General features: G+C 39.4%; 1 protein-coding gene across 7 annotated transcripts in view; it reads right to left on the minus strand.

Annotated features, from left to right (window-relative positions):
* Positions 1–5,350: 5,350 nt before the first annotated feature.
* The window catches only part of LOC135712492 (uncharacterized), a 173,699-nt gene continuing 153,966 nt past the window's right edge, over positions 5,351–25,083 (minus strand). For all 7 annotated transcript variants that reach the window (XM_065235439.1, XM_065235433.1, XM_065235435.1 and 4 more), the window contains 5 exons: positions 20,378–20,593; positions 20,133–20,309; positions 19,489–20,074; positions 9,262–9,773; positions 5,351–9,203 (listed from right to left, as the gene is read on the minus strand). In XM_065235439.1, the coding sequence (XP_065091511.1) occupies positions 9,140–9,203; positions 9,262–9,773; positions 19,489–20,074; positions 20,133–20,309; positions 20,378–20,593 (1,555 nt within the window). In that variant the 3' untranslated portion in view covers positions 5,351–9,139. The remainder of the gene's footprint in view (positions 9,204–9,261; positions 9,774–19,488; positions 20,075–20,132; positions 20,310–20,377; positions 20,594–25,083) is intronic.

Genomic DNA, 25,083 nt, shown 5'->3' on the forward strand with positions numbered 1-25,083 from the left:
AATGCTACAACATGACCACCTCAACTACTAATTCAAATCTTCATGCCTTGGAAATAGCGGTGATTAAGCTTAAATTTGTCATGGCCAAAGTAAATAGTGTATTAAAAAATATATGTTTAGGCATGGAAAAACGATCATAACTCTCCAAGAGATGAGCGATCGGGTTAAGTAAAATCACATGGTTTAATAACTTGTCATGATTTGTATTTCAGGCATAACAGTTGATAACGTCACAAAAGCATTTGTAAACAAACTTTCTAAGGCCATAACACGCGAACCAAAGTACACCCACGCAAACCAATACCACTTTCGGAATGTCAACTTGCAAGAAATGTTGCTTACAAAAATAGGTATGCATGTTCGTTATGGGGTTTGATTTTTCTCGATTATTTCCACATTTTTACGACTTTTATTCAAGTACAAAACGACGAAAATGGCTGCTTCGTTCAGCACTAAAACCAACAATCAATTCGAAACTAACGATTTTTAATTGGCTCACTACTTGACTAGCCTATTGGTCCCAAGCAAATCGATTAACGTACCCCATTCTAGTTTAAATTCCAGTACTACACTATGTTTGTTTTGATTCGCTATGAAAATTTGACAGATAAAATAAGGCGTTTCCTATGTTTCGAGGGGTGCATCGATTAGCTTGGGACCAAAGATAGTACCAGAGCTGAGCCAAAAAGTTGAGCTCGTTCCTTCGGGACCTTCTAGTCTTAGAGTTACCTTTATGCTAAAACTGCATCCGGGGTGGGTGGTCTCGAATAAAAAGATGGAATAGGATGGAAACACACTGTCCGTTTCGTTCAAAGGCGATGAAAGTAATCCGCTTAACATTTCATACAACGGATTTCTATTAAATTTGCTTCGAAATTTCGATTTTTTAAGATAAATTAAAGTCTTAATGAATAATAACAAGTACCTGCCACTATTCATCGATAATCTTGGATGTGGTAGAATTATCGAGCATTATGCTGATGTTATTTTAGTGTATTTTGTGATGTGAACTGTCACTTTCTTGAGCACCTGCTTCTATGATTGTTTGCCGGAGATTTGGCAACATAATTGATGGCCAAACGTGACCAAACCCAAGACCAAACGGTAGGTGTCATCGATGCTGATCTTAACCGGATGCCTGAGATTGGGGAAGTCTGTTGAGGTAGTGATGGAAATCATTAATGACCTTGGAGATATCCAAGAATTCCCATTCGTGACATATGCGTTTCCGTACTTCCTATAATGTGTATAATGCGCTTTACTATCACTTCAAAATTTCAAGAATACAGCTGCCGCAAAACATACAACAATGAAACGGGAAATTCACATTTGATGCAGCAAACAGGGAGTTCCAATTTCATGAGTTATGTCACAACTGTGTCCGAAATTTGTGCTCTAGAACACTTGAAGTAATAGGGCATCTCAGCCATCATCAGGCAATTTGTGTACTCTTCAAGGAATCACCATAAATGATTTTTGAACATACGACATCAACCAACAATACTAAAGGGTGGATCACCAAATTTGTAATGACCTTATCTTGCAAACTGAAGCACGGCTACGCAAACCAATTCCACCATAGGTTAGGAGAGAATTTTCCCTGTTGATGTTGATTTGGCAAGGCGAGCTTCGATTTGCGAGAAAAGAGCATCACAAGATTTGATTACAAAAGCTGATCCGCCTTTTTGAATTGTTGGTTGAGATTTCACGACGTTCCTTTTTATAAACAAACGAATTTCATCGTTACCTGTCATGATACTTATAGAGAGGTGACCAGATATAAGAGATGTGACCGATAAAAACCATAAAAACCGATATTATTTGTTTTTAGAGATTTAAGCAGGATTGTATCGGATGAATCCGATAAAATGGATTTCTCCGACGATAAATCAATAAATCAAACTTTAGAGTAATTTTTAGCAACATTTGAATAAATCTGGGATTTTGTCCCCCCTCGGTTTCATTCACTTTTTCAGTGACAGTGACAGTCAAGTTATAGACCGGCCAACATGAGTTGACGTATTCAAACAAACCTTCAAATCGTATGCAAAATGTTCGTTTTTTATACAACATGACAGCACATTGACAGATCTATAACTATCCAAGTAATATTTTAAGTTTTATGAAATACTACAAAGCAACTATAAAACAACGTTCATAAAACCCTGGTCAAGGCTATTTTGTCATTAATGCATCCACCAAAACCTCATTAAGACTAGAATATGTCTAGTTGGCCCACCCTGGAGAAGTTTCTGAAGGGTGTATTCTCGAAGCTCTTCAAGATTGATTTACTGCAAAAAGATGTATGACGAACGCATTGAAAACCATTTGAAAGCTACAATAAAAGCTATTTAGCAACAATAAAAACCCTTTCAGAGCCATTTCCCCTAGTCGCATGCTGAATCCACTAGAAAAGCATATTTTATTAAAGAATATCCAAATTTATCGAAAAAATTAGGCCCACCCTCGTAAAACGTCGATTTGAATAATTATTCAACATTGAAAAAAAAATTCTCGAGCTTGGCCGAGATTTTTTATAATTATTTTCACATTTAAATGTTTGCTCATTGCTAAATTTACCAAAATATAGTTATATCTAAGGAACTTTAGATTGAAAATCGAAGATTGTAAAAAACAAGCAAACTAATTGTAACATGGCGGTGGCATAAAAGTTGATTTTCATGGGTTATTTGTGAAAAAGTTGTTTTGCTTTCAAGAATTCCTTAACAAATTTATAAGGTTTTAAATGGCTTTTATGAAGAAAACTTGCAGACTGAATTGTATTTATCTAAAGCTATTTTGCTTGATCTTAACCCGTTCAGATTTATGGCAGCATTTATGAAGGCAAAGTTACCTGCAAAAAGTTAAACGTCAAACTTTGTTTATCTTTCGATATTTAGTTGAAACGGCGCCGGTGGTGTAGTGGTAAGCGTGATTACCTCTCACCCCAGCAGGCCTGGGTTCAATCCCAGTCGGCGCCGCCGGGATGTTCTGAGGCATAACATCTCACGTCTTCCTTCGGATGGGAAGTAAAACCGTTGGTCCCCGGTTCATGAGTTGATGGGTCGATAGGTAGGGTCCAGGTGTGGGAGCTGCCTTCCTGGCACGTCGGTAGCATTGGTGCTCAGCACGGAAAACAAGATCAACGAAAAAACAAACCAAAGAAAAAAAAAAAGATATTTAGTTGCGCTGTGGATCCAGGGTTCCTTCGGGCGGTTTTTTTCTGATGGATTGGGAGCAGTTACTCAGATAGCTTGCGATACTGTTTTACAACATTTCGCATTTCGAACAGCTGGAAGCGCAATCGTTCCCAAAAAAGATCACCTTCTTCCGGATGGTTACAGAAGTGCACCATCCAATGATGCAGAGATGTACGGTTGAATGAAATTTTTGAAGAGTCTTTCGCCGAATAAAATCGCTGCTTTGGATCGGAAACCAGCTAATCTCCGCTAACTGACAGTTTCAGTGGTTTGCTGTCGGTTGTTATTTCGATTGTCATCGCAAGATCTGGAGAAGGCTTGTATGTTTTTAAACTTTAGACAATGTTCTATGAGTTCGAGGGCCCCGCTCACTTTACTCTTCTCCGACAGATGGTCAGTCGTTGGTGGTGTGCTGGTTCTTCTAAAGAAGTAAATTTATCTGAAATCGACTTGATTTTTTTTATCCTACTTCGTCTATCCTTCGAGATTTCCTTGTCATAAATTTGGCATTTATTAACTATGAGGAACCATCTTTTAAGCTCAATTTATAAACAAAGTAATTGAGGAGTTCATGATGCACTTTAAAAAAGGCTTAAAAGCAACAATGTATGCTTTGTTCTCTAATGCAAAACCTAATTGTTTATAATGATAGAACACGTTTATAATGTATTTTATACATTAATAAACAATTGCTAATGACGTTTATGCTTGAATTACAGAACAGTTTAAAGGAGGGATTGATAACTGTTTTAAATTAATTTTTAAAACAAGACAGTTTTTGACTTTCTTGCCAGACTATAAAAGGTTTTTAAAACAGCAAAAAGCTGAATTACTAAGCAGGAATGTTTTACACTTTAAAATGCTATATTTGAACTAAATTGATTGTTCATTACCGTTATAAAACCATGATAAATCAGAGTGGATGCTAAATGGTTACTGAAATGTTACTTGGGTATGACCGTCTGTAACATTGACAGCTCGTTCGCGTGGTGGATTTGAAAACGCGCGAATTTCTAATGCGTGTTGAAAAATGCATCGCACGTGTAATTTGATTAAAGATGTAAAACAGTGTAACCAAATAAATTTTAAAATTTTCCCTTGGCTACAAAAGTCTGTGAATATCTGTGAAAAAAACTAAAAAGTCTGTAAATGTCAGTAACGAAAAAAAAAATGTCTGTGAAAAAAAAAGATGTCTGTACATTCACAGAAATGTCTGTAAATCTGGCATCTCTGCCTTGGCCCCATGCAATTAAGTGATTACTTTTCTGTTGTAAAAATGTATATTTGTGATCTCTGCTCCAGACACTATAATTGAGAACACTACCATTCCCATGCTGACGACTACTTTCGGAGAAGGCGGAATTCTTTTCATTTACAGATGTTATCCACGAACAAAAATAAACCCCTTTTGAGCTTGAGTACTAGACCAATTTTTATCAAAAAAATGTAAGCGTATACGAAAGATTTTTTTTATTTAATTTTTTTTTGTAACTTTATAATATTTTAGATCATTTGTGACTTGTCTCCAAAGATGGGTCCGTCCCCAACTTGAAATAAATCACAGTTCCAAGGTTTCACGAAATAATACTATTGGCAAAGAAACTGAAGATAAGCACTTAACTTATTAATAAATGTGAGTAATTGAATACTTTTCTTTACATTGTAATAAAGAATAATATGCTGATTTTATTGACTTTCAACGGTTGGCAGCAACACATGCATTTAGAGCGCAAACTCGTCTATTTTCTATCACTATTCTGATGATAAACTATTCCAGTTGATGAAGGTGTGCGCATTCATTAGCAGGTAACCAAACAGGTAACATCTACCATGTTCCGTATTGGAGGATTTGAATAGAAATAGGTATGTGTTTCAACGGTATATAATATGTACAAAATCCCCCTCCAACTCACATCAATCACCTGTGACACATACGATAGTGACATCCCTTTACCTGCGGCTAAAGTAGGTATGTACGAGATTACGCAACACGTGTGGAAAGCGTACGAAAAATGAGACGATCGTATGAAAGGAAGTAAACAATTTCGGTGTGATTTTGCTTCTTTCCATTCCCATGCCGTTTGCCCTGTTTGCCATGTTTGAGGATTTCTTCGTTAATCTAAAACGCGTAACATTGTTTGTAACATTTTTGTTCCTTCTTTATTTTTTACGCTTCGTACTACCCTCTTTTCTATCCATTATTGTACTTTTTCGACTTACAACAACAAATGACAGTTTGTTTCCAATTTCCATACTTGATTACCTTTCCACAGGTGCATTCGGTTCTCGTTTAACGGTAGGAGAGACTGGACACACTTTATCACTGGGGCACTTATCCCCTCCCCCCTGTTTTCTCGAAATCCAAAAATGTTGCCAAAAAGTTTCGTCTAGACGGATGGTTATGTTATGCTGTTATGGTGGCATTTGCGTTAGTTTGTGAATTGTTTGTATTTTTGAGAGCTGTTCTTATGTTTTCACTCATTCGGACTTTTTTCAGTCAACATGCAATTTTTTAACGCATGAAATCGCTAATTCTAATTATAATCAATTATATCATCGAATTGCTTCTGTTTCTTTTGATTCCCCATGGATTAGACACAATCAATCCTGATATATGTGGAAAAAATCAATCTCTGTTCGAGGGTACTTAAACCCCCATTTCCATCCCGGAATGTGTGTAAAACTTTAAATTAAAATGCATGTCATAAAAAGTGTCTCCCTATTTTTTTAAAACTGTAGTGTATATTGCATGACAGAAGCTCGAGAGTACATAAAACATTTCATATGGAAGGTTCCTGAGTCCTCTACGTTTCAAAAATGCATGCCATCAAATGGGCGTAAAATCTCTCTCAGAAAATACGTTTTTTTGAGAAATTATACATCACTTTGGAGGCTTTAGAGTATATTTAAGATATTTTTCTTTGAACCTTTGTGTAAGCCGCATCAAATTTGATTCTTTTCCGCTGAGATGTATCCAACATTTAAACAGGGAATCCAGTGTGTCCAATCTCCCTTACATTATTTTTATCTTTTGTGGATTGTACGTACATAGCATTCTATGCTGAAATTACTCATGGGTCCAGCAAATATCGATTCATTGACATTCCTTCCGTTTTTATTACGCAGCTCACTTAAATCTTTATATTTATCTTTTAAACATAGTCACTAATACAGCGGCACATTAACTGGCATTTTGTGTTTATTTTCTTTCAACTAGCTTTGTTTTCTGCTTTTGTTAGTAACATTACTTGTAAGTGTAATCTTTATTACTCACTAATATATTCAAGTCAAATTATTAAATTTCACCGATGTTTTTTTTTTATTATTTAATATATTTTCTCTCACTAAACTAGTTTCACTTTACGAGCGATAAAATTTAATAAACTGTCGCGTTGTATCATTGGTTTCTTGAATTACTATACTGTCACATTCTTCTAGTACTTATTAATCATTACAGAATCTCCTGGTTTTTGGTTGTTTGTTTTCTCACTAATAGGAAAGCGACGATGTTGTACTGAAGTTTTATTTGAAAGTGATGCTACATGAGAGTTAGTCAACACAAATCAGTCAAATTTATCACCGCTCAACGGTTTTATAATTGTGTTATGCATTCGAAAATGTGATATACGTGTTCTAAAACGTATCAAACGAAGATGATTGATTCAAATTCTTGATATGCACTCTAAAGAAAAATAAAACATCGTCGCTTTTGATTATTTTATTTGCAAAATGTTCCTAACATCTTCTGACATTGAAAAATAGTTGAATAGCTTTGGAGGAGAAAGTTTGCTTCTACGTACAACTTCAATCATCCACTTATTTGTTTATACCCGTTAAAAGATGCTGTTTGATTGGTATATGCTGTGGCATTCTACGCGATTGTTTTTCTTATTATTATTTGTCGGTCAAAGAGGGTAAGATAGCTCAAAATAAATGTTAAATTTAGTTCTATATCCGGTGGCATTAATTTTTCATCTGATAATGATTTCATTTACTTTTTAGTTGATAAGATCTAGTTAGTTGTGATCTGACGAATGGTTGAGTTGCAACATCCAAAAGGTTTTTTTGTTTGTTTGTTTGTTTTGCTTTTGTTTGTAGAGATAAATTTGGGTAATTGTTGAATATATTTGTTTGACTTCATGTAAGAAGAGAGAGAATAGCGTTTTCAATAGTTGCATAGCTAAAACAACAACCATTTACATGAATATTTTCGTCTTTCAGTTGAATTTTTTCTTCATTCATGAATAAAATCACTCACTTTGTAACAATTTTGGTTGATTTGGTAAATAGGTTGCCATATTAATCAGACATACGCAAATCGTGCCTTCTCTTACGAAAAAACATCTCGGAGCTTTTCTTTACATTTTTAGTCAATCTTCTCACCTACCCACCAGGCAATGACAATCACAAATCTTTCATTAGCTGTTTGCGCTTGCTAATATTTTCAGGATTACCCAATTTAGGAAAAATAGAATTTCTTCTGATAACCGCTGCATGCTATAACTTTATATATTTATAAACAACTCAATGTCATTTACAATCACATTTGCTTCAGTTAAATTGGTGGTTTTCGTTACTAGCGATTTTTTGTAGAATTTATAAACAAATTGAAATATTTCCGGATCCATAAAACGTAACCACAGCAATGACAGCTCTGGCCAAACCAATATCTGTAATTTCCATTCAACTTCCAAATTCCATTGCTTGCAGATGACTACAGGGTTGGTTTTCTTGATCAAAAATAAAAATTGATTAAAATGATATAATGTCTCTGTTCTGAAAGATGTCAATGTTTGTGATGAGGGTGCTTATGAGTCAGTGTTTCCAATATGTTATTTCCATGTGCTATGATTCGGTGATGTATAAATATGCTTACGTTGTAGATGTAGTATAATTATGATGTTAGTACTTTATGCTTGAATAATATACTTCAATATAGTTGATCAAATATTATATGCTTAAGCTTACGTGTTTCCTCCAAAAATGCTTTCAATGCGCAAGAGGTACATGATTTAAATATATTTTTATATCATCAAAGTGACTGACAGGAACAGTTGTTAAAATTTCCTGACTGGTTCAAATGTAGGCTCAGCATTTCTATTTTCTGAGATGAATCATTTTCTTAACTTCTTTTCATCCCTCCAAGTTGTCGATGCACTATTAAAAAACATTCATATTTTTTTCTCAGAATGTGTTCATTAAATATTCTTATTTCTAACACGTAGGATTTTCCATTAACTAGACACTATTTTACGGCTAGATAGCTGATTAATCCTAAATTTGTAATGTATTGTATTGTTTTGATTCCGTGCTAAACAAAGAATGCGCACTCGTATTTCATTTTCACCAGCTAATTGCAGTTGTTCAAACACATTTTGAGATATCGATATGGTTTCGCTTCACGCTTACTGCAAGAAAACCAACACAATTAGTTTTACCATCGTAGTTTCAAAAAATATCCACTCTGTAGGAAGTAACATGAAAGAATAAAGTCACAGTAGCGGTGTTTCAGTTGAAGATTGATGCATTTTAGTAATTATTTTTCATATATAAATTGGGGCTCTTAGATGCAACAAGCAGAAATCCTGGACTATGTTAAAACCCGGGAAATCTTTCAGTTGGGAGTATTAACTCTCTCATGTTACTTCCGCTTATGTTCATCGCATACTGTCTATCGTAGAGCTGTCATTGCATGTTTTACGTGAGAAATTTCACAACAGGATTAGTTCTAGGGCTTGAATCGTAATCCTAATGGAAATTTGACTCTGCTTAACCTCTTTCATCGCTGGTTCACTTCATTTCATTTCCCACAATGCTAACAAGTACTTGCAACTATCAAAAGACTTACGATTGTCAGTGCTTGTCAAAGTGACTTTCTCATACGTTTTAACAACATAATTTATCCAATTTACCTTTTTCTTCGAAATTGTCTAACCTGCTTACAAATAACCTAGAGTAGAGTACGTTTTAACGTAAGGAGCATCGTCAGCAGCTGACTCATCCCTGAAAAAAAAGTAAAACATTATTAACCGTCGAAAACCATCATCATCCAAACACCTACTCATCGTCCCAAGGACACACGGCATTCCCTTTCTTCTCGCTGTTGTCCTCTTCGCTTTTTTGCTGCTGCAACGCATCCTTATCCCGATCTCTTCGGTCTCTACGCTTTTTCCTCTTGACCTGATCCTCAATGATGACTACAGTCGCTCCGGCAGACGCCTCCGGTTCTTGCTCCTGCTTCTCTCTGGTGGTCACGTGTACTGTCACCGTTTCCGTGTGTTCCGTTTCCGTATCCGGTTCATCATCACCTGGATCCATCTCCACCTCGGCTAGTGGAGCTATCAAAGGTGCTGGGGTAGGAGCGGGAGCCACGCAACCTGGAGCTAGATTGTCTCCCTCCATCATTATATCGTACTCGACCTGCTCCAGAGAAGATTGGTTAGGTTGCGACAAAGATTCCGAGAAATTGTCATCCTCCGCTAGTGGCGACATGTCTTGAGGGGGTTCTGGCATTCTGTGATATAACCCAACTCTCATGCCTTCTTCTTCGTTTTCTTCGCTGGTGAAGTAAATCTTGAAAGGATACGAATCATTATGTAGATGGAACAATATCAGCTTTAAAACTCAAATAGCACAGAATAAATTACACATAGAGTGATTATTTAGTATCGGACAGGCACTTTTCTGATTTCTCTGTGATTTTCGGAGAGGTACTTTAAAAACCCATAACTTATGAACCATATCTTTGAGCCATCGAATAATCGTTTGTGAGAAGTCGGCCATGAAAGCAAAAAAAAGTCAACTGCGTAAAATGGAGTCCGATATGTATGAATTTAATACAAACAAAATGAAACCAAAGAGAGAAGAACTACCTTATTTACTTCGCTAATAATAATAACCATAAAATAGAGCTTAACAACGTGTTCGGGGTATCATCCAAACCATTTGTGGGATAGTTTACCCATCCGGGATATTGTTCGTTTATGGTATTTGTTTATTAGGGTTATCCTTGCTCAAATCGGTTCAGCCATCTTCGAGAAAAGTAAGTGAGTAGCACTTATTTTCTTGCAACACGTAACTTTATTTAATGACAAAATAAACTTTGGATTTGATTTCACGGCAGCCCAATATACAAAAACTGCAACTTATTCCACTCAAATCGGTTCAACCGTTGTTGATAAGAGTGAATGAATGTGACACTTTGAAAGCAAAATTGACAGGTTTTTTTTTGTGTGAAACACATAATGAACAACCTCTTTTTGTTACATTAAACTATAAATTATCATTATTAAGGTACACCTGAGCAAGTTGTAGCTAGACGCCGAGACCCAACATCGAGCAACTTCGGAACGCCGGATTTACCCAGTAATATGCGCATCAGATGGATGCTGCATTACCCACGGAAGCAGTGCTGTGCATTATCATAACGGTTATTGTACCTTGACGGTCATCCTCGCATAACCGTCACATCTCAGAAATGACGGTCAACTAGCATATCATTTGGAAACACCTCTACCTCACTAGACCGTCTTCATAAAAGCCATCCATGACAGTTAGATTAAATGACAAGGAGAGAGTAGCAAAATCATTCACTCACTGATCATCTCTGTTGGGCATTTATAAGTGGGAAGTGAGAATAATGCTCCCTCATTTTCCTGTTCTTGCTAAAAGTTGTTGCATTCAGAACATACGAAACATTTTGATTAAATCTCAAAGCTGGCACAACTCACAATTGACAAGCTCACGAGAATTTTACTGTCAAAACAAATATCTTTTCAACGTTATTACGTTTCATGCGAAAAGTAAAGCGAAAAATCTTAAATTTTTAAATTGCTCCGAAAAATTGCAAGGACCATCAAGCAACCAACAGGTGGAACTTCGACAAATCAGTGCGAAACCGAACTTTTTGTAAGTGTAAACATCAACCTGAGCTGGGTTTTAAAAGCAAACGATCAAACTGACGTTTGTCCGAAAACAAGCAGATCCAATATTGATACCCGATCCAGGTTGGAACTGAATAATAAACGAATTTGCTATTAATTTCAGCGAAGATATATTGAAATACATTGCGTTTCCTTACGGATTTCAAAGTAAAGATTTGAAGTTTTCTTTATTGATGGATACCAATGGTTGCTTTGATTGCTAGCCACAATTCCAATATTTAGAGGGAAATTCCTATTTACGCAAGGATTTTTTATTGGTTTTGCTTTTTACCGGTCCCTTGATACTTGGGCTTGGGTAATGTGGATACAATACGCGGTCAGCATCCTTATTCTTGGAGCTCAAGCGTCACGGTATCCGAAAAAATAAATAGCTGCAAAATCTCTATCCATGAATAAGCATTCGTGACTGCAGGTAGTACGTGTTCATGAAGATATGAATTCTTTCAATAATAATTACTGGTTATGATACGATTGTATAATGCAGGATAAGACTTTTTTCTTGACACACCACAGCTATCGCCTCATCCGTGATTTTGGAAGGGTAATGACCGTCATAACCGTATTTATGCTCGAAATGAATGACGGTCAATTTTTATGTCTGTTTATTTTTCCTCGGTGATATGATGGTAACACATGGCAGATGTTAGTGATATTGCGAATGAGTGAGAAAAGCAAAACAACGATATCTCACGGTTGTTGTGTCATACTGGTGAGAAGTTTTACGGAGAGAGGGTTCTCAGTTGCTTTGATTGTTAACCGTAGGAATCTCTTTTGTCAATCTAAAGGCTGAAGTGTAGTGGTAAGCGTGATTACCTCTCACCCCAGCAGGCCTGGGTTCAATCCCAGTCGGCGCCGCCGGGATGTTCTGAGGCATAACATCTCTGATCACGCCTTCCTTCGGATGGGAAGTAAAGCCGTTGGTCCCCGATTCATGAGTTGATGGGTCGATAGGTAGGGTCCAGGTGTGGGAGCTGCCTTCCTGGCACGTCGGTAGCATTGCATTGGTGCTCAGCACGGAAAACAAGATCGACGGAAAAAACAAACCAAAGGAAAAAAAAATCTAAAGGCTGTCAGTACCGTGATGCAACTCAGCACTGCACGGAAGTGCAGCTTTTCACAGTTACTCTGGAAGTTGGTTGTACCACGTAAAAGACACAGAGAAAATAGTTATGGACGTGGTGGACTAAAGGGTGTCCACGATGAAATTGCCACACTATGAAATTGCTCTAACTTTTTAACCGTTGGGTAGAATTTAATGAAAATTTGGGTGGATTTAGTTAATAGTGCATTATTTACATCCTGCAAGTTTTAAAGTCCTGTGATCAAAACTCGCGGAAATGGAGTCGAAAGAACAGCTCGTGCGTGATAAAATCTTGCGCATTCATCACGAGAACAAGGATCTCTCGCATCGTTCCATCGCTAAAACGTTGGGAATCGCGAATTCCACGGTGTTGCGAGTGATTAAGCGGTTCAAGGAACGGTTGACCACCGATCGGAAGCCCAGAAGTGAAGGAAAAAGTATTCCGTACAACACCAAAAATCACAACCGCGTAGTTGGGGCCTTCAACCGAAATCCGAACGCCTCCGTTAGGGATGTGGCTAAGAAGCTGCACCTAAGCCGAAGTTTTGTCCAGAAGGCCAAAACTAAGGCTGGGCTTCGAACGTTCAAGGTACAAAAGGCCCCTAATCGCGACGAGAAGCAGAACAAGCCCGCCAAAACCCGTGCCAGGAAGTTGTACCTCAACATGCTGACGAAAGTTGAATGCTGCATCATGGACGACGAAACATATGTGAAGGCCGACTTCAAACAGATCCCCGGCAACCTGTTTTTCACGGCCAAGGATAAGTTCAGCGTTCGGAGCATGTCCGCACTCAGAAGATGTAAAAATTTGCGAAGAAATTCCTGGTTTGGCAAGCCATCTGCACGTGCGGGAAGCGGAGTGCACCTTTCGTGACCCAGGACACGATGAACGGACAGGTGTACATAAAAGAGTGCCTCCAGAAGCGGCTGCTTCCTCTCCTGAAGGCCCACAACGTCCCAACAATCTTCTGACCGGATTTGGCCTCATGCCACTACTCCAAGGACGTGCTGAAGTGGTATGCGGACAATAAGGTCAATTTCGTGCCGAAAATGTTCAACCCTCCCAACACTCCGGAGCTCCACCCCATCGAGAAGTACTGGGCGATTATGAAGCAGCACCTTCTTAAACGACCTAAGGTAGTGAAGACAGTCGAGGAACTGAAGAAAGTATGGGTTTACATGCAAAAAACGGTTGATTCACAGGTTGTGCAGAATCTTATGGCCGGGGTTAAGGCCAAGGTGCGGGCATTTGCGTATGGACTGTAAATAAAATACGAGTAAAATGGTAAAATGAAGTTTAATAGTTATTTCTCAATCCCTGAAAATTTGATGGCAATCGGATGAAAACTCGAATTTTGCGAATCAATTTTGTGTGTGGCAATTTCATCGTGGACACCCTTTATAACGCAAGGGCTACGTGGACTTGGTTGGACGGTAACCTTATCACGAACGAGTGTGAGGTGATTGGGAGGTGGAAGCAGTACTATAACGAGCACCTCAACGGCGATGCAGCGAAGAACTCAGGTGGTACGATATCAGATCTAGAAGTACGTGCAGAAGACGAAAGGTTACCGGCCCCTGATCTCCAAAAAGCTGAGGACGAGATCGGTCGGTTGAAAAAACAATAATGCAGCTGGTGTTGACCAACTAACAAGCGAGCTATATTACAATACGGTGGTGAGGCACGGGCTGGATTTGGGAGGAATAGAAATTACCCAAAGAGTGAATGGAAGGTGTCGTATGCCCAATCTACAAAAAGGGCGACAAGTTGCTGCAACCAAGGTTGCAAAGACTCATATCAGCTAAAATAATGTTTTTCGGAATAATAAATCCAAAAGATGGTATGATGGCATGGTTTACTTGTAACTAACAAGAAGAGGTTACAAAGTATGCGTTTGAAACATAAAATCTGTAAATTTTGCTTTCTATGAGTCACAATCAGCAATTTTCTGATCGCTGAGTGAGCGAGTGAGTGAGTGCGTGAGTGTGTGAAAAATCGCTGATTATGACTATCATGAAGTGAAATAAACAGGTTTAATATATCAAACACATTCTTTGCCACCTCCTCTTGTATCTTACCTATTCAAAATATGATCATAGCATCTAATTATTTCATAGTTAAAAAAAACATTGTTTTAACTGAAATGAGTATTTGCAACCATGGCTGCAACTACCACTGACACACTGACCACTAACACTGCTGAGCGCAGCCTAGAAGCTTATCTTCCAAATTCATGGGAGTTCATGGAGGATTGATTGGTGCTCGTGCTAGCACGGACCAGATTTTCACGATTTGGCAGGTTCTGCAGCAAAAGCGCGAATACAAGGTGCCCACTAGACTGATGCAAAATTTGAAATTATCGCTCCACAGTGCTTAAACGGTTCCAAATTGGGTCCTGCTTAGCCTCCCAAAATTTGAACTATTTAGTAAGAAACTTATTTGGCACAAACCATTTCAAGTTTATATGGGAATTACTATGTCAAAACTTATGTTTTTGTTCATATCTATCTAACAATTCACTACATCACTATGCTTTTAAAAATGATAGCAGTAATTGTAGCAAATTTTCTCAGCTACAATTTTATTCAAGACCACTTTTCAATCAAATGTAAAGAACAAAAGTTAGTAATGATTCAAGTCACTGATGTCTTATGATTTTGCTCATTCAACTGTTCAGCAGGCAACATTGGTGTTTCTGATGCGAAGAATAAAGCACAAATATCATGGCTACTATGTCACACTGCAGAATAAAGTGTTTCCCACGGAACAAATGCTTGATCATGCCATAAGATTATCAATCTTTTAAAAAATTAATAACAATTTAATTTGATATTTGGCTGAAAAACGATTTCCGGCAAAGTTGTAGCGTAGAAAATTTTCCGTAAGAATAGTTATAGAAATTTTCGAAAAAGCAATATGGAAAATGGGTAGAAGACAATGAAAAAAAGTTTGGTTTTCCCATATAAACTTCGAATAGTTTGTGCTAAGTCAGTTTCATACCAAATGAGTTTAAATTTTGGGAGGCTAATCAGGATCTGACTTGAAACCGTTTGAGCACTGTGAAGCGAAAATTTCAAATTTTGCATCAGTCTAGAGCCCATCTATCATATGTTCATCGATTTCAAATCGTCATACGACACAATCGATCGATATCAGCTATGGCAGATTATGCACGAGTACGAGTTTCCGGATATACTGCCGCGGTTGTTCAAGCAGAGTTGTGACTTATCACAATCACGATCGCCAAACAGCTGATGGTAGTAATGCTTTGTACATTCCTATCAATGTGCTCGTCGAAGCTCTCTCCATAACCTTCCATCAAGTTGACGAAAGAAGTAAAAAGCAACTGGGGAATGTCGTCTTCTGTTGTGATCCATCACCGATCTGGCCCGACAATCACGACACTCATATGTGCTCGTTTTGAAGCAGTTGCTGCTTTGCTTGCTTATTTGAGTGTGTTGGTGAGTGAGCCCAACAGCTTCCGTTTCATGTTGCTTGCTTCGTTTGTAACTCACACAGTCGCGCCTGCTAAGACGAACTTGCAATGCGTAGGCTTTGTTTTCATTTTCTTCTGTCGCTTCGCTTTTTCTCAGGCCAGTGACATCAAAGATGAATACTAATAGCGAATTCGTTTATTATCGGGGTTAACACCAGTTCCAACCCAGTGCGAAACCGAACTTTTTGTCAGTGTGAACCTCAACCTGAGCTAGGTTTTAAAAACAAACGAGCAAACTGACGTTTGTCAGAAAACAAGCAGACCCAATCTTGATACCCGATCCAGGTTGGAACTGAATAATAAACGAATTCGCTATAAGATGAAACCAAAGATGAATACTAAGATGAAACTGTCAGAAGAAAAACTTTCTATTTTAGTGTCCTCTTTCACGGTCCCTTTCACCCAATGAATACCCCCCGTATTCAAGGTAATTTTGTGGTTTTGCTACCCCCTCGGTAGAGATAAAATTTTGCGCTCATTTTTATCAAAACAATCACACCAAAATCAGAGATGTCCCATTTTTTAATTACTCGATTAACAACCAATCGATTTTTTTTTGTTCGCTGTGCTGCCATTTTTCCACGAATGAGAGTGCAGCACATGTTTGAAACGATCGGTGATGATCCTGTGGAGATGTTAATGCTTATATCGGCATGATCTAACCGATTATAAATAGTTTACTTTTCGGTTCGTTAATCGATTAATCAATTATTAAAATGAAAATCGGCCATCACTAAATGAATGTGAAACGTCATTTCAAATATAAGGACCGTACATAAATCATTATACAATTACGTCTCCATGGTAACTTAAATAAACAAGAGTGTTCACCGGTTGGTGACATGGCCTATACCAACAGCAGTGTTTGACAGTAGGCAGCATGTCCGAGCTCAAATCGTTTATTTTGCTGTGCTGGGCCGCTGTCAAGGTATAAATAGCCTGCGCCGGTGGTGTAGTGGTAAGCGTGACTGCTTTCTAACACCCCAATGGGTCTGGGTTCAATCCCAGCCGAGGTCGGTGGGATTTTTCTGAGGCATAAAAATCTCTGGTCACGTCTTCCTTCGGAAGGGAAGTAAAGCCGTTGGTCCCGGCCCATGTGTGTTGTGAATGGGTGCGATATCCTACGCAGGTGTGGAAGCTGCCTTCCTGCACATTCGGTTGCCGTCAATGGTTGGCAATCGATGTCCGTCGGTGATTGGCACTAGATTGCGGAACAGAGACCGACGTTAAATAAAGGAAAAGAAGAAGAAGTCACGATATAACATGTTTTCTATGCGCATGCCACTGGGCTGCTTTTTCTCATCACTGCAGAATTCTTTACTGTTTTCGTTTGGCTTTTCATCATCCGCAGCGAGTGTAACGTTTTGCTTGTGAGCAGCGACCATTACTGGTGATTGTTGTTTGCTATGGCTCTAACTCTCACTGCGTGATTAAACGATCTGTCAGCGATAGTCGGTTGATGCGAAGACGAGTGTCACGTGAGTGTCATGATATTTTGCATCACTGGTTCAAGGGGATGATGGATCGAGTACCGAGAATACTGTCGAGACTTTCATGTCTGCTATTTGACATCTCGTTGGAAGTTGTGAAAATAAGAGCGGAGATCGATACGTGTGTCACAATCTTCAGGAAGTCCATCTAGCTTCTTGGCTTCGCCGATGGCATTGGCGTAGCTAATAAGAGAGCCTAGGAGGCCCGGCACCCTCCTAAATGAACTAGGGTTCCATATTAACGGTATGGCGATGGTGGGCTAAATCGTGGGAGGGGGGCCCCAGCTCATAAATATCAATTATGTCTTTCTCAATAATATGTTTGTTACACTTAACCGTTGGCTAATTTGCATTTTTATCGAATGCTAAATCTTTGAAATCTTAAAAAATAAATCGTTTGAACAAAAAGGAAAACTTTCACATATGCTGTCAGATTACAGAAGAACATTAGGGCCTCTGCTTGACTGGCAAGCAGTTCTCGATGAACATTTAAAATGGTCCTATCTGCTTTGATCGATTCTCTTCATCGACTTTCTCTTTCGTCAATAACTCAGCTGCAAAACCTTTCCCTGTTGTATTTGACGTTTTGGACGCTAGATAAGAACCTCCTTTATCAAACTATGAGGTAGAATTAGCGCGAAATCTGTTTGCATAGCAGTGGTTATGAAAAGAGAAAGTCGATGAAGAGAATCGATCAAAGCAGATAGGACCATTTGAAATGTTCATCGAGAGTTCAGTTCGGTTTTAGCTCGTGCTCTCAAGTTGTCCGGAAAGTTCGTTGCGATAGTGTTCACGCTCTCTCTTTCGTGGTGTTTGGTGAAGCACCGCACAACCGTTTTGTGTGTGTATGAGTTCCGAAATGGGAAAGCATCGCTGGTGAAGCCCGGTTATGACCCAGGCCCCCGGTGAAGAAGGCTCGGGTGTACCAACATCAAACAGGTTTGTTGGTCTTCCAATCGATGGGAATAACCGGCCAGCTGTGACGGAAAAGCGCAGCAAGAAGAGGAAGAACGATCGGGCCAGTCCTATGGCACGATTGGTAGGAAGGGGTGCTCCTCCAATCACCATCCGAAGTAACAAAGCTGTATCCAAGTCTACAGCCATGGCCTTGCTAGACGTTGAAAAGGCGTTTGATCATATCTGGCACGACGGACTTGTGTGCTAGCTTTGTAACTTCAACTTCTAATTACATCTGGTTAAAATCACCCATGCTTCCTCCGGCAAAAGTCGTTTAAGATGGTTGTCTTACAGACACGTTTTCCATCCAAGCAGGTTTTCCGCAGGGAAGTCTAAGAACTAAAAACTTAAATAAGGATTATTTAAATTTCAAATTAACTAATGATAAAAAGACACATGAGAATTAAATTCATATATGTAAACCACAAAAATACAAGAAATAAACATCATTTAAAGTCATGAAGAACATTAGGGAAGTTTGGCCAGTAACGTGCTCTGTTTACAAAGCACCACATTTTTAATGTTTTTGTTTAGTTCTTGTTCCCTCGCCTAGAATGTACTCGATTTAATTTTTTATATTGAGTGTCATATAGAAAGGGGTTTTTTTTAAGTTGTGAAATATTGAGAAATGCTGCCAAAGTGATGTCTTTTATATACAAAAAGTAGGCCTAAATAAAAAATACCCATTATTGGTGTTCTCGCATTGTTGAGAGTCTAGGATTGCGATTTTTTGGGATTGGGATAAGGTGGAGCAACCAGGTGGAAGGAAACCTACGGAGCATTTCACAATAATATATTGGTAATCCGTTTCTTGTAGCTATTGAATTACGAACAACTCACGTTGGAGAAGATATAAGTCCAAATCATGGGCATCAAGGCTGCGAACCAAAATTTTTACTTGGAATATTGGTTTTCGGAATTTTGGATCATCAAGATATTTATTTCAATGATGACCACCAACTGCTTAAAATAGATTAAAATAAGTGAAAAATAAATTGAAGGATTCTATGAACCAGACTTAGTTGGTTACTGATCATGCATACGAGAACGAAATATTGATGAAAATTGATATCACACATCTATAAACAAATTTACAAGTATAAGGAATCGTAAACAGATTTGGTTAAAATGTGTGTTAAAATAAAATCAGGTTCAAAGGAGAAATTGAAACGAAAAAGGATTTTTGCAAGTACCTATATTTATTTTATGTGTGCCGCGAGACTTGGACTATGCTCGTTAATGACCACCGTAAAAATGTTCGTGTTTTCCATTTCATATGGGACAGTTATGCGGTTATGATCAAATAAATAATAGTTATACCTCTTCCACCTCCTGATTCTCATCATCAATCGATCTCTCACTCGGTCCTAACGATCGTTTCCGACGATCTTCTTCTTCCGATGAATTATTCGCAAAACAAACACTTATCGTAGGCGGTAGCTTGTCACCATCAATACTCTCCTTTCTTTGAGCTCCAGCTGTGGTGGCGGTTGGCATAACTTTACGTTCTGCATTATTACTTTCAATACTGTATTTTGTTTCTTCTTGCTTAACGTTACATGCCACTGCAGTAATGTTTGTTTGTATTGTGACACATACACACCCACTACCACGTTCATTGTTCGTGTTCACTTGAGCGGTATTTTTGTTATGAACACTTATAACACTGCCCGCTACTTCGGGATCCCACTCAGACACACTATCCATTTTCGGTTTGCACAAATTTTCCTCTGATACATTTGGCGTTTCCGTCAAATCCTCCCGATCCTCAAAACTAGTCGACAGCGATCCCTGCGATATGTTCCGTGAATGGTCAACGGAACGTTGTTGCTGCAGAGACTTACTGCTTCCGGCCGTTTCCACGTCAGTTGAGCCAGCTCGGATAGAAAATTGGAGATCAGAAAACCTGTCAAGTCAACCGAAGATGAGTTCATAGATTCGCAAGTGAACAGCACTCTACTGACCTCGGTGCTATCGTCATGGAAGCTCTTCTCTGTTCTGTTACCACCGGTACCAGCCGTTTAGTACTGTGAAAATCACTGTCCAGCGTGTTTTGCCGTAGGCCGCAGGAGCGCTTCATGCGCTCCGAAACTTCACTGATATCGGTTGTCGGACGAATGGGGGTCAGAGCTTTAGTTTTGCTAAAATTGTAAAATTATTTGAACATTGTAAGGCTCATTTAGAAACAAATAAATTAAATTGGGTTTACCTTTCTGGGGGTAGTTTAGCATCTCCATCATCCCAAGGACAAATCGAAACGGATACAGATGACGGTGCTTCCTTTTCGGAGGTTGTTGCTTTCGTTTCAACTGGAACCAGAGCTTTCGAGGCTGGAGGTGAATCCCAGGGGCAAACAGCGGAAGCTCCACCGCACGTTTCCACAGCTGCCTCCAAAGTTGTACTTAATTGCTTGCTATGTACGTCCCTGTTGATTGAACAAAAGCACATAGAAAAGAGAAGCTTGATAGTTAGAAGCATCTTAAGCGCGTTTTTGTCGGTAGATAGTTCTACTGTACCGACAGAACGACACGCACACACGACGGCGAAAAAAACGTGTGTGTATCAACAGCGTGAATGGCAAGGGAGGCAGGAGCTAAATATGATAGAATTTAAACCTGGTGACCGGGTACAACATCGACAGTACAAAAAGGACATTTTTGAAAACATTTTCTGCTTTTGTTGTTGGCATCAAGGAGGATTAGAACAGAGAACAGCAGGTGGAGCAATTATATCAAGTTAGTATTCAAACTTTTGTAACGGATAGATGAAATGTGTTTTGTAGTTTGTACACACAAGAAGAGTGGAAATATTTATTATGATTAAAGATGGGAAGGACTGTATTTAGATATACATCATGTACAGGTATTTCGTGATACGTTAAACTTAAACAAGCGTAATGAATTTGCAATATGAAATGGGTAGACTATATGAATATAAGTTATGATGGACAGTTGATTTATGTTATAGCAGACCATTAACGTTGAGATTACGGTGCTCGCCTTTCAACGATTGAGAAATTGAAAAGGTTGAAGGCGTATTCGAACTAACATCGTGTAATTATAATTCATAAGTCACACTTATGGAATTCATAAGCGTTGTTCACATGTCGTGCCTTAAATTCTTATGTTTATTTCTTTATTAGACGAATATTTACACCCACTTTTTTTCTCAAAAGCAAAAGAAGCGCTCCAAGCGAATCAATTTGTCCATTCAATTCGTGCCTTCATCCGTAAGAAACTTACGGTAAGACGAAGTTAATTCGAAGATGTTTCAATGCATTTTGTGTTCTTCAGCGATTTTTCACCTCAGAAAATCCCAACGATATTGGACTGCCTTCAAATGCAGTCAGTATCCGTCGTAGGCTCAAACAAATCGTATTCCTTGTCAAACTAGTTTCGTGTGACCTTTTCGGGTTCAGCGTTACCTCACTACGTCGCTATATGCAAGGTTCGGCTGCCTGTCCGTCTGTTTGTATCTCGGTTTAATGAACTGCTCGAAATGTTAACAACTTGCTCACACATCGGACTACTGCTCGAACAAACCACGCTGCGATCAGAGTGGCGAGCAGCATCAAGAGGGTCCTTGCGGTGCTCCTCTAAAATGCGTGTACTGCAAGGAGAGCCTGCATACCCTGACTGACTACCCGAGGTATAAACAGCAGGGAGACAAAATTAAGCGGTCTCTGCAAGCTCGCTCCAAGAGAACAATAGCATAACTCTTGAAGAATACCGCTTCATCTTCTCAGACCACACCAAAAAGCAGTAACACGTTCTCCTTTTTTGCCAGTTGATGATCTAGACTCTGACTCAGAGGTCGGTGAGGATAGTCCGTTTGTCTTTAAAGGCAATACGAGAAAACGAGCAAAAAAAAACAAACCACCAAAAAGCATCGTAAGGCCACTCGTACGGACCACCCTTCCACCTTGGAAAAATCAAGAGGTAACGGAAATGCACCGAAACCCATTCCACCGGGTTTTAAACCTTGTAATTATGACAAGAACTTTCCGTCACTTCCAGGATTATCTAAAACCCCAGGTGTCCTAGTTTTTCGGCCAGAAAATCAGCTGAATAATCAGCAAGAACATGCCCCCATGTTCACGTTTTCTGGTATTGTGGATAGCTCCTTCAGTATATTCAATATCTCTGACTCAACGAGGAGCATTATTAATTTAGTGCTTCCATTCGTGAAAACTCTTTTGAAGCAACTAGCTTCTAGGTGGTCCTTCCTTGCATCGGTCATATCCTTTGATGGATAATTCTCCGAATGAGGTCGGAGTTTCTCGGATATCTGCACGGCTATGCCGGAGCCACGGTTGATCTTGGGAGATTTTAACTCTCACGGTACAGGCTGGGGGAACTGTACGACGACAACCGCTCAACCCTGATATACGACATGTGCGACTTCTTCAAAATGACAATTCTGAACACCGGGGAAACAACACGAGTAGCCAAACCTCCAGCAAAAATAAGCAGATTAGACCTCTCACTTTGCTCGAGCTCACTATCGTTGGATTGCTCGTGGAAAGTAATTCAAGATCCCTACGGTAGTGACCATTTGCCAATCAAAATTTCTATTACCAATGGTTCATCTTCTACTCGCTCGGTCGACATCGCGTAGGATCTTACGAAAAACATTGACTGGCGAAAATTCGCGACCGCGGTTCTTGACGCCAGTCAATCGGTTGAAGTACTTCCTCCGCTGGACGAGTACTCCTTTCTCGCGCGTCTCATCATCGATTGTGCGCTGCGAGCCCAGACGAATCGTGTTCCGGGTGTTTCCGTTCGCATGCGACCCCCATCCCGTGGTGGGATAAGGAATGCACTAACGCGAACAGCGAGAAGTTCGCCGCGTTTAAACGCTTCCGCAAACACGGTAAGCTTGAGGATTTCGAGCGGTACACCGACCTCGAGAAAATCTTTAAGGGCTTGACTAAAGCCGAAAAACGCGGTTACTGGCGTCGGTTCGTCGATGGTTTGTCGTGAGAGACTTCCATGAGAACACTCTGGAATGTCGGCAGGAGAATGCGAAATGCGTCATCACCGATTAATGAAGACATGGAGTACTCGTACAGATGGATTTTTAGATTCGCGCGGAAATTTTGCCCGGATTCGGTACCGGTTCAAACCATCGTTCGTGATCGTCCGTCGGGTAGTAACAAAATAGATTCCCCGTTTTCTATGGTGGAATTATCACTTGCTCTTCTTTCATGTAACAACTCAGCTCCAGGAATGGATATTATCAAGTTCAACTTGCTTAAAAATCTCCCAGACGTCGCGAAGAGACGCTTGTTGAACTTATTCAATCAACTTCTGGAGCACAACATTGTTCCGGATGACTGGAGGCAAGTAAGAGTTATCGCCATTCGAAAACCCGGTAAACCCGCGTCGGATTATAACTCGTACCGTCCCATCGCGATGCTGTCCTGTATACGGAAATTGCTGGAGAAAATGATTCTTTTTCGTCTAGACAAATGGGTCGAGTCGAATGGTTTACTTTCAGATACCCAATTTGGATTTCGGAGAGGCAAAGGAACGAGCGAATATCTTGCGTTGCTTTCAACTGAAATTCAACTGGCCTATGCGCAAAAACAGCAAATGGGTTCAGTTTTCTTGGACATTAAGGGCGCTTTTGATTCTGCTTGTATCGATGTCCTTTCGGATAAACTCCACGATAGTGGGCTTTCACCAATTATGAACAACTATTTGAGCAACTTGTTGTCTGAGAAATATATGAGCTTCTCTCATGGAAACTCGACAACTTCACGAATTAGTCACATGGGTCTCCCCCAGGGCTCATGTTTTAGCCCCCTTCTTTATAATTTTTATGTAAAAGACATTGATGGTTGTCTTGATGAAAATTGCTCACTAAGGCAGCTTGCAGATGATGGGGTTGTGCCCGTTATAGAGCCAAGTGCACCGGACCTGCAAAGACCATTGCAAGATACCTTAGACAATTTGTCTACTTGGGCTATGAAGCTGGGTATCGAATTCTCTTCGGAGAAAACTGAGTTGGTTGTTTTTTCTAGGAAGCATCATCCTGCACAGTTACAGCTTCAACTAAAGGGTAGAACAATCACTCAAAGTATATCTTTCAAGTATTTAGGTGTCTGGTTCGATTCCAAAAGCACGTGGGGAAAAATATTGCGTATGTGAAACAAAAATGCCAACAAAGAATCAATTTTCTTCGTAAAATTACTGGAACTTGGTGGGGAGCACACCCGGAAGATCTGATCAGGTTGCATCGAACAACCATTTTGTCGGTTCTAGAGTACAGTAGCTTCTGCTTTCAATCCGCGGCAAAAACACATATCCTGAAGCTGCAACGGGTTCAATACCGTTGCCTCCGAACCGCGCTTGGCTGTATGCACTCGACGCATACGATGAGCCTCGAACTACTCGCGGGTGTTCTTCCACTGACAGATCGTTTCGCGGAACTGTCCTTCCGGTTTCTTATCCGTTGTGAAGTAATGAACCCATTGGTAATAGAAAACTTTGAGAAGCTGCTCGACAGAAATCCTTAAACAAGATTCATGAGTCTCTATTACGAGTACATGACGCTGGAGATTGGCCCTTCTTCATTCAATTCCTCTTGTGTTTGCCTTCAAAACTTTTATAGTTTCTCTGTAAATTTTGATCTGACCATGTTGCAAGAAATCCGTGGAATACCAGATCACCATCGGTCGATGGTTGTTCCCTTAATTTTTGCAAACAAGTACCACCATGTCAGTAACAATAAGAGTTTTTTCACAGATGGGTCAACTATAAACGCTTCCACTGGATTTGGAGTATTCAACGAATTTCATAGTGCCTCATATCAACTGCAAAAACCCTGTTCCGTATACATTGCGGAACTAGCAGCCATATTCAACGCAGTAGAGCAAATTGCCTCACTACCATCTGACCACAATTTATGTTT

The sequence above is a fragment of the Ochlerotatus camptorhynchus genome, unplaced genomic scaffold (genome assembly GCF_037179485.1).
Source record: "Ochlerotatus camptorhynchus isolate MF236.1 unplaced genomic scaffold, CSIRO-AGI_Acam_v1.1 ptg000485l, whole genome shotgun sequence".
Lineage (NCBI taxonomy): Eukaryota > Metazoa > Arthropoda > Insecta > Diptera > Culicidae > Ochlerotatus > Ochlerotatus camptorhynchus.